This window comes from Heptranchias perlo, chromosome 20 (assembly GCF_035084215.1).
Source record: "Heptranchias perlo isolate sHepPer1 chromosome 20, sHepPer1.hap1, whole genome shotgun sequence".
Taxonomy (NCBI): Eukaryota; Metazoa; Chordata; class Chondrichthyes; order Hexanchiformes; family Hexanchidae; genus Heptranchias; species Heptranchias perlo.
The window spans coordinates 28,818,319-28,828,952 of NC_090344.1; the positions used below are offsets into that span (position 1 = coordinate 28,818,319).

General features: G+C 45.5%; 1 protein-coding gene and 1 non-coding gene across 2 annotated transcripts; both read right to left on the reverse strand.

Annotated features, from left to right (window-relative positions):
• Window positions 1-991: 991 nt before the first annotated feature.
• Window positions 992-2,670, reverse strand: LOC137335667 (zinc finger protein 271-like). The gene has a single exon (XM_068000956.1). It carries the CDS (start codon window positions 2,503-2,505, stop codon window positions 994-996), a length of 1,512 nt encoding a protein of 503 aa, XP_067857057.1. The 5' UTR covers window positions 2,506-2,670; the 3' UTR covers window positions 992-993.
• A 7,879-nt stretch (window positions 2,671-10,549) lies between these two features.
• On the reverse strand, window positions 10,550-10,634 carry trnak-uuu (transfer RNA lysine (anticodon UUU)). The gene is given in 2 exon segments: window positions 10,550-10,585; window positions 10,598-10,634. It is a non-coding gene; the product is annotated as a tRNA-Lys (tRNA).

Sequence of the window (10,634 nt, forward strand, 5' to 3'; positions counted from 1 at the left end):
GCAGTGGGAGTGATCCCAGAGTAACTGTCGGGATCGCCCCCACCCTGTGGATGGTCCGGGTCGTGTATTTTTAGTGATCCTGGTGTCTAACACGCACACATCAATAAAACCGTGAATTCTGGAAACACACTGCAGGTCCTTCTTTATCTGGAGATCGAATGACTGTTGTATAATTGTACCAGCAGTTAACAGGCTCCTGTGAACTCCTCCCTCTGCTATTTTAATGCAGACTTTAACTCATTTATTTTAAACGGGTTTATTTTAAATGAGTTAACGCCTGCCTTAAATGGTAGACTCAGGACTGTCACTCAAACAGGTGAAATGTCCATAGAATAATTACCACAGACATTTTTAGACTGGATGCCTCACGGCCACTTTACTGTCAGTGAAGAGAGACGAGAAAGACCAAAGTGCCGTTTGCCCCTCTCAGTGTGGCCCTGAAGGACTGTGTCCAGGCTGAAGTTCTGCTCCCCCCGGACGATCCTCCCCCCAGATTGTCCTTTCTGAGCTCCAGTCAGGTGAGGCTAAACACAGGTGGGAAAGACTAAAATCTACAACAAGGTGTTTAAAACAAATCTGATTTATTTTACAGATATCCAGATTATTAAACTCCAGCCCAGTTATAGGGGTTATTGACATCAGCAGAAACAAACCCCAACTGTCAGAATGAACATGGTTCAGTCCTGGATGGGATTAACAGCAGAATCCAAACCCTGCAGTCAAATGTGAACTCGCTGGTGTCTCAGCACGTGTGATGACTGAGTGAATCCCTTCCCACACACGGAGCAGGTGAACAGTCTCTCCTCAATGGGCGTGAGTTGATGTGTCAGCAGTTCATTTCTGCTTTTAAAGCTCTTCTCACAGTCAGTGAATTAAAAGGTCACTCAATAGTGTGAACAAGTTGATGTTTCAGAAGGTGGGATGAATTAGTGAATCCCTTCCCACACACGGAGCAGGTGAACAGTCGCTCCCCTGTGTCAGTCCGTCGATGTCTCAGCAGTTCGTTTCTGATTTTAAATCTCTTCCCAAAGTCAGAACATTTAAAGGTCTCTCACCAGAGTGAACTCGCTGGTGTCTCAGCAGGGTGGATGACCGGGTAAATCTCTTCTCACAGAAGGAACAGGTGAACGGTCTCTCCCCAGTGTGAGTGCGCTGGTGAGTCAGCAGATCAATTTTGCTTTTAAATCTCTTCTCACTGTCAGAACATTTAAAAGGTCTCTCATCGGAGTGAACTCGCTGGTGTGACAGAAGGTTGGATGACCGAGTAAATCTCTTCTGACACACGGAGCAGGTGAACGGCCTCTCCCCAGTGTGAGTGCGTTGGTGTCTCACCATTTCGTTTCTGATTTTAAATCTCTTCTCACAGTCAGGACACTTAAAAGGTCTCTCATCAGTGTGAACTCGCTGGTGTGACAGAAGGTGTGATGATTGAGTGAATCTCTTCTTACACACAGAGCAGGTGAATGGCCTCTCCCCAGTGTGAGCTCGCTGGTGTGTCAGCAGAGTGGATGACCGAGTGAATCCCTTCCCACACACAGAGCAGGTGAACGGCCTCTCCCCAGTGTGGGTGCGTTGGTGCATCAACAGGGTGGATGACCGAGTGAATCCCTTCCCACATGCAGTGCAGGTGAACGGCCACTCCCCAGTGTGACTGCGTTGGTGTGACAGCAGATCAATTTTGCTGTTGAATCTCTTCTCACAGTCAGAACATTTAAAAGGTCTCTCATCAGTGTGAACTCGCTGGTGTGACAGAAGGTTGGATGACCGAGTAAATCTCTTCTCACACAAGGAGCAGGTGAACGGCCTCTCCCCAGTGTGAGTGCGTTGGTGTCTCAATAGTTCAATTCTGATTTTAAATCTCTTCCCACAGTCAGAACATTTAAAAGGTCTCTCATCAGAGTGAACTTGCTGGTGTTGCAGAAGGTGGGATGACTGAGTGAATCTCTTCTTACACACGGAGCAGTTGAAAGGCCTCTCCCCAGTGTGAACTCGCTGGTGTGTCAGCAGGATGGATGACCGAGTGAATCCCTTCCCACACACGGAGCAGGTGAACGGCCTCTCCCCAGTGTGAGTGCATTGGTGTGTCAGCAGATTCCTTTTGCTTTTAAACCTCTTCTCACAGTCAGAACATTTAAAAGGTCTCTCATCAGAGTGAACTCGCTGGTGTGACAAAAGGTGGGATGACTGAGTGAATCTCTTCTTACACACGGAGCAGGTGAACGGGCTCTCCCTAGTGTGAACTCGCTGGTGTGTCAGCAGGGTGGATGAACCAGTGAATCCCTTCCCACACACGGAGCAGGAGAACGGCCTCTCCTCAGTGTGAACTCGCTGGTGTGACAGAAGCTGAGATGACCGAGTGAATCCCTTCCCACACACGGTGCAGGTGAACGGCCTCTCCCCGGTGTGAATGCGTTGGTGTGTCAGCAGGTTACTTTTGCTTTTAAACCTCTTTTCACAATTCGAACACTTAAAAGGTCGCTTATCAGAGTGAAATCGCTGGTGCATCAGGAGGCTGTATGACTGAGTGAATCCCTTCCCACACACGGAGCAGGTGAACGGTCTCTCCCCGGTGTGATTGCGTCGATGAGTTTCCAGCAGTGACGGGTAATTGAATCCCTTCCCACAGTCCCCACATTTCCACGGTTTCTCCGTGGTCCGGGTGTCCTTGTGTCTCTCCAGGTTGGATGATCAGTTGAAGCCTCGTCCACACACAGAACACGTGTACAGTTTCTCCCCGCTGTGAATGGTGTGATGTTTTTTCAGGCTATGTAACTGGTTAAAGCTCTTTCCACAGTCAGTGCACTGGAACACTCTCACTCGGGTGTGTGTGTCTTGGTGCTTTTCCACTCACACTGATGTTTGAAATCTTCTCCCAGAGATAGAACAGACAAACATTTCTCCTTCCACATTCAAAGGCCGATGATCTTCAAGTCCTGATGAATCAAATGAATCTGTCAGATCGTGACGTGATCTTTGGTTTGAGTTTCCTGTCTGCAAATCCTCCCCTTCTCATCCCCTGTAAAAGGAGTTTATAAAAGTTATCACTGTAAGTACAGGATAAAAATTGAGAACAGATAACTCGACGTTCTATGGAACATTCTTTCCTCTCTTATTCCTCAAAGCTGTAAATCCCCGTCCCACACACTCTCCCTCCTCCCTGTGCTGAAATCCAAACACATTGCATCATCTTTCAGTGGCCCTGAACCATGAGTGAAAGGGTGAGAGAGTGAATGTGAGAGAGTGAGTGTGAGAGAGTGAGTGTGAGAGAGTGAGTGTGAGAGAGTGAGTGTGAGAGAGTGAGTGTGAGAGAGTGAGTGTGAGAGAGTGAATGTGAGAGAGTGAATGTGATTACAGCAGTGGGCTCGGTGTGGAGAATGAAGTGGGGCAGGTGGAGCATGTTTCAGTGGGGCAGCAGTGATCATAATCTCATTAGGTTTAGAACAGTTATGGAAAAGGACAAGGGACAGTCAAATGTGAAAATTCTTAACTGGAGGAGGGCTAATTTCATGAGTTAAAATGGGATCTTGTCCAGGTGGATTGGTATCAAAAATTGGCAACAAAACAGTAATTGAACAATGGGTGGCCTTCAAGGAGTGGGTTTGGTAGAGAGTAGACAGATTCCCACGAGGAGCAAAGGAATAGCATCCAAAGCTAGAGCTCCCTGGATGACTGAAGAAAAAGAGATCACCATCTCTTCTTCATTTACCGATGCTCCCTGACTGATCACCATTTCTCCTTCATTTACAGACTCCCCCTGACTGATCACCATTTCTCCTTCATTTACAGATACTCCCTGAATGATCACCATTTCTCCTTCATTTACAAACGCTCGTTGACCGATAACAATTTCCCCATCATTTGCATATGTTCCCTTATCGATCACGATTTCTCCTTCATTTACAGATGCTCCCTGACCGAATACCATTTCTCCTTCATTTATAGACACTCCCTGACCGATCACGATTTCTCCTTCATTTACAGACGCTCCCTGACCGATCACCATTTCTCCTTCATTTACAGACGCTCCCTGACCGATCACCATTTCTCCTTCATTTACAGACGCTCCCTGACCGATCACCATTTCTCCTTCATTTACAGACGCTCCCTGAGAAGTCCCAGTTTACACCGCGCAGGCGCGGGCCCGCGGCCTTTTGTTCAGAGTTGGTCCGGAGCGAAACGGGAGAAACCGGAAACCGGCGGGTAGTGAGGGGGGGATAATGTTCACTGTTTTATATTCGGGTCTGGGGCCGCACTCGGGGTTTGTGAAGCCTGAGCCTGGGCCTGAGCCCGGACCCGGGCCCCGGGGTTTATTGATCCTCTTGCTCCGATCCTCTCACCTGCACCGAACGCGCTCCTCCCGCAGCCTCGACTGACCGCGCATGCTCAGGACACACTGCCCGATAATGAGTCAGACTGCGCCTGCGCGCTGGGCTCCACTGATTCAGATAGGGCACAATCTGTACCGTGCTGCATGCTGGGTGTTGCAGCCGCCATTGCTGGTCTTAACATCTTGCTGAGAAGCAAATACATTGGAAGAAGCGAGAGCGCGTTTGGACCAAGGAAAATAAAATTAACTGAAACCCCAGCTCTTCGTGCCATTTAAACTGGCACAAACATACAGCGCAGACGCTCCACCACTTTGGTAAACTCCAGAAAATATTTTTTACGGTAACTTTTATTAATTTCGTTTTATTAAATGTTGCAACTGACGGGTTCAATTAAGGTTTATTTTCGAACTGCACCTCAGGATGTCAGTGTCAACACTAATCCCACCATGGCGATGAAGGAGAGTTCCGTATCAATAGGAGGAGCGGAAATTGACTGGAGGGGTGAGCGGGTGAGTTGTTCCTCCAATCAATCGGAGTGTGTGCGGGGCGAGAGTTGCGGCACAGAATGGGCGGGTCTCAGCCCAGATGCCCGTCATTGTCTTAAACATAATTTTTAAAATCTAATTTATCTTAAACTCCAGAAGACGACTTGATCTTTCTGTTGCGTTTTGAAACAGATCAAAGCAGATGAGGTGGAGCAAGCATTTCAACATTTGTTAGAAAAACACATTAATTAAGAACAGCCAACATGGATCATTTGAGAGAACTCAAGTCTACTGATAAAGGGAATGTAGTGGATATTGTGTACATTGATTGTGAAAGGGTGTTTGGTAAGATGCCGGACAGGAGGCTTATTGATAAAATTAATACTGCCCTTATTATCGGGAATGAGGCAGTGTGGATAGGAAGTTGTGTAAAGGGCAGAAAACAGAGAGTAGTGGTTAATGGATGTTCTTCAGACTGGAGGGATATTAATAGTGGTGTGCCCCAGGGTCAGTGTTACCATGGCTCTTCTCAATATAGAGAATGATCTGAGCTTGGATATGTGGGACACAAGGTGAAGATTTCTAGATGACGCCAAAATTGGCACCTTGGGCAATTGTGACGTCCACGGGTTAGTAAATGGGGCAGGTGAAATTTAATGCAGAGAAATGTGACGGGATGCATTTTGAGAGGAAGAAAAATGAGATGAAATGTAAACTAAATGGTCAAAGTCTTAAAGTCGAGCAGCAAAGAGACTTAGGTGTGGAAGGTTCTAACTGATGCATTGTCTTATTAATTAACAAGTCTGAGAGTCAGCAACTTTAATACCTCATTAAGAAATATATGAGCAAATTCTCTTGCCTCTACCGTTCCAGAGTAAACATGCAAATCCCCCGTGTAGACGAGATCAGTCCTCTGGATGGAACGACGGACGCCCTGAGCTTGATCTCCGGTGTCTCCAGTCCCAACTGCCCCTTACATCAGTATCCCCTCATTTTTATACCCTGTTGTGATCCATCTGTCACTGGAGCTGCAACTTCCCTAATCTGTGGTTTACAAGGACACATTGCTTGGTTCCCAGCAGTTACTTTTCTTCAGTAGTGTTCTCCTGATCCCTGAACTACCCTGCTTACTGTTAATTAGAATCATAGAATCATAGAAAATTTACGGCACAGAAGGAGGCCATTCGTCCCATCCAGCCTAATCCCACTTTCGAGCACTTGGTCCATAGCCTTGTAGGTCACAGCACTTCAGGTGCATATCCGGGTTCCTTTTAAATGAGTTGAGGGTTTCTGCCTCCACCACCCTTTCAGGCAGTGAATTCCAGACCCCTACAGCCTCTGGGTGAAAAATGTTTTCCTCAGCTCCTCAATAATCCTACTACCAATCACTTTAAATCTATGCCCTGCCCTTTGTTTATTGACTTCTCTGCTAAGGGAAATCGGTCCTTGCTACCCAGCCTATCACGGCCACACATAATTTTGTACACCTCAATGAAATTACTCCTCAGCCTCCTCTGTTTCAAAGAGAACAATCCCAGCCTATCCGATCTTTCCTCGTGCATAAAATTATCCAGTCCTGGCAACATCCTCGTAAATCTCCCCTGTACCCAATCAAGTGAAATTACACCCTTCCTGTATTGTGGTGACCAGAACTGTACACAGTACTCAAGTTGTGGCCTAACCAGTGTTATATACAGTTCCAGCAAAACCTCCCTGGTCTATGCCGTGGCTAGTAAAGGAAAGCATTCCATATGCCTTGTTAACCACCTTATCTACCTATCCTGCTACCTTCAGGGATCTGTGGACATGCATTCCAAGGTCCCTCACTTCTTCTACACCGTTCAGTATCCTCCCATTTATTGTGTATTCCCTTGCCTTATTTGCTGGCCCCAAATTCATTACCTCACACTTCTCCGGATTGAATTCCATTTACCACTTTTATGCCCACCTGACCAGTCCATTGATATCTTCCTGCACTCTACAGCTTCCTCCTCACTATCAACCTTGCGGCCAATTTTGTATCACCTGCAAACTTCTTGATCAAGCCCCCTACATTTAAGTCCAAATCATTCATATACATCACAAAAAGCAAGGAACCGAGTACTGAGCTCTGCGGAACCACACTGGAAACAGCCTTCCAGTCAAAAAAACACCCGTCGATCATCACCCTTTTCTTCCTGCCACTGAGCCAATTTTGGATCCAACTTGCAACTCTCCCTTGGATCCCATGGGATTGTACCTTTTTGATCAGTCTGCCATGTGCAATCTTGTCAAAACTCTTGCTAAAATCCATGTAGACTATATCAAATACATTACCCTCATCGACTCTCCTTGTTACCTCCTCAAAAAATTCAATCAAGTTAGTCAGACACGACCTTCCCATAACAAATCCACGCTGACTGTCCTTGATTACTCCGTGCCTTTCTAAGTGATGGTTTATCATGTCCCTCAGAATTGATTCTTAAACTTGCCCACCACCAAAGTTAGACTAACTGGCCTGTAATTACTCGGTCTGTCCCTCGCTCCCTTTTTAAACAATAGTACAACATTAGCAGTCCTCCAATCCTCCAGCACCACGCCTGTATCCACTGAGAATTGGAAAATGATGGTTCGGGCCTCCGTTATTTCCTCCCTTGCATCTTGTAACACCCTGTGATACATTTCATCCGGCCCTGGTGATTTATCTACTTTCAAAGATGCTAAACCCCTTAATGCTGCTTCTCTCACTAAGTTTATCGCACCCAATATTTCACACACCTTCTCCTTAACTACAATGTCTGCACCATCCCTCTCTTTTGTGAAGATGGAAGCAAAGTATTCATTAAGAACCAGACCTACATCTTCTGCCTCGACACATAGGTTCATTTTTTGGTCTCTAAAAGGCCCTACCCTTTCCTTCATTTTCCTCTTGCTCTTAATGTATTTATAAAACATCTTTGGATTTTCCTTGATTTTATTTGCCAATATTTTTTGATGCTCTCTCTTTGGTTTCCTAATTTCCTTTTTAATTTCACCCCTGCACTTTTTATACTCCTCTCGGCTTTCTGTATTATTGAGCTCTCGGTGTCTGACATAAGCTTTCCTTTTCTGCCTTATCTTACCCTGTATGCTACTTGACATCAGGAGATAACATTTCATATTCATTAAATAAGCATCACACATTACAATCTAATCTACTATATTGCTCACTCTGGTTCAGGTTTATATTATGGTTAATAACAGACGAATTCCTGTTCCTTCCCCTTATCGGATTCGAGATTGCAACCAGCCGACTCTGTGGAATGGAATGGCTGATTAGTGTTGCCATGACGACCTGCCTGCAGTCAAGCGACTGTTTGAGTTTCTAACTCAGATTAAACTTCTCTTTCCCATAATACACATTATATCAGACATTTAATGTCAATGTATTTTAGCCATGTTATGTTAATATCTCTAAACCTGCAAAGTGTTCAGATACACAAACCTTTAAAAGTGGGAGGTCAAGTTGATAAAGTGGTTGAAAAATACATGTGATCCTCGGTTTTACAAATAGGGGTATCGAGTACAAAAGGACAGAGGCCATGTAAACCTGTACAAGTTATTGGTTAGGCTGCGGTTAGAATATTGTGTCAAGTTTTGGGGATCTTACACTCGGAAGGATGTCAATGCCATGGAGAGAGTGCAGAAATGATTCACTGAAATGTGAAATATCAGTGACGAGAGACTTTAGATATGAGGAGAGATTAGAGAAACTGGGACTCTTTTCATAGGACAAAGAACGGTAAGGGGAGATCTGAGGGAGGTGTTCAAAATTTGATTATGGGCATTGTCTAAATATGTTAGGTACACTCAATGTCTCCCAAGGTCTGTGTACAGGGGAGGAGCAGATGGGTTTATCTTATCATCTTCGGGTTAAATGTTGTTCTCATCGAGGTGAGCACCCAGTGTCAACACTCTCCAGTCAGGTACAGCACGGGTTAGATACAGACTAAAGACCCTCTGCACTGCACCATCAAACACGCCCAGGGCAGGTACAGCACGCGTTACATATAGAGTAAAGCTCCCTCTTCACTGTACCACCAAACCCTCCTCGGGTATGTACAGCACGGGTTAGATACAAAGTAAAGTACCTTCTAAATTGTCCCATCAAACACTCCTGGGGTATGTACAGTACGGGTTAGATACAGAGTAAAGCTCCCTCAGGACTGCCCTATCAATCACACCCAGGATACCTACAGCACAGGTTAGACACAGAGTAATGCTCCCTCTACACTGTTCCATCAAATTCTCCCAAGGCAGGGACAGTACGGGTTAGATAGAGAGTAAAGCTCCCTCTACACTGCCCCGTCAAACACTCTCAGGGCAGGGACAGCCCGGGTTAGATACAGAGTAAAGCTCCCTCCACACCCTCTATGCTGTCCCATCAAACACACACAGACCATAGTGAGCAGGGTTTCTAGGCACTGCAGTGAAGTAAAAAAGAAATGCCATTCAGCACATCTGGTCCTGTCCTTGTCCCTTTAAAGGTGGAGAGCTGGGACATCCTGTCTCAAAACAAATCCCACTTGTTCAAAGTGAGAATCCCAGGGGAAGGGTCAAGATCCAGAGTGTGAAATGCCGGTCTGAAATGCCGGCTTTTTCTAAAGTCATGACGCTGATCAAAGTCTGCATGAAATTTTCTTGCCATTTCTGTCATGACTTGGAAAATATCTGCTGCCTGACACTTCAAATGTTGCTAATCTTTAACTGTAGCTCACAGTGTTCGAACAGTCACTGTTATCATTAGCCTTTTATATATCTTCTTGCACTCCGTTTCCTGAACAACACCAGCTGATCACAGCATCGTTTTCTTCAAGTTGAATCCCAGTGTGAAAAAATGCACAATTTCAAAGCGAAGCAACATGTGCAAGATTGGAAGGAGAGTGCGAGAGGAGATAATTGGCTTGGATCAGTGATCTCTTGAGCATTCAGACATTCATTATCTGAAAGAAGCACGGAGATTATATTTTTGTCTAGATTTATCAGTGTAGAAAAGAAGCAGGGAGTTGAGATCCTTTTGTCCATTCATCCTGCAACATACAAAATCCTTCGCCTCTCAATGCCCAGCATCTTTCTTTCCAACTCCTTGCTCTGCAGGGAAGTCTTGGTTTCATTAATTCTCCGTGTTTGCAACAAACATCTAATTCACCTGGCAGATCTCCTTATCTGCGGATCGATGCACTTGTCTTCGGGTGGGTGCAACAAAGGTTCACTAGATTGATTCCTGGGATAAGAGGGTTGTCCTGTGAGGAGAGATTGAGTAGAATGGGCCGATATTCTCTGCAGTTTAAAATAATGAGGTGATCTCATTGAAACATGTGAAATTCTTAGAGGGCTTGACAGGGTACATACTGGGATGTTGTTTCCTCACGCTGGAGAGTCTAGAACTAATGGTTATAATCTCAAGATAAGGGGCCGGCCATTTTGTAGAGAGATTTCTTCACTGAGAGGGTTGTGAATCATTGGAATTCTCCACCCCAGAGGCCTGTGGATGCTGAGCCATTGAATAGATTCAAAACTGAGGTAGATAGATTTTTGGACACAAAAGAACTCAAGGGATATGGGGATAGGTCGGGAAAGTGGAGTTGAGGTCGAAGATCAGCGATGACCTTATCAAATGGCGAAGCAGGCTCCAGGGACTGCATGGCCAACTCTTGCTCCTTTCGCTGATATTGGTCCGCTGGAAAAGCAGATCTTGCCAGCTGTTTTAAAACTTTTAGCCTGAACAGGGACTTGAACCCTGGACCCTCAGATCACTACCTGTTTTAAAAGTCTGATGCTCTACCGACTGAGCTATTCAAGC

Excerpts from the sequence above, each read along its gene's own strand:
- LOC137335667 (XM_068000956.1), bottom strand. The coding sequence starts at position 2,505 with ATGCACCAGCGATTTCACTCTGATAAGCGACCTTTTAAGTGTTCGAAT.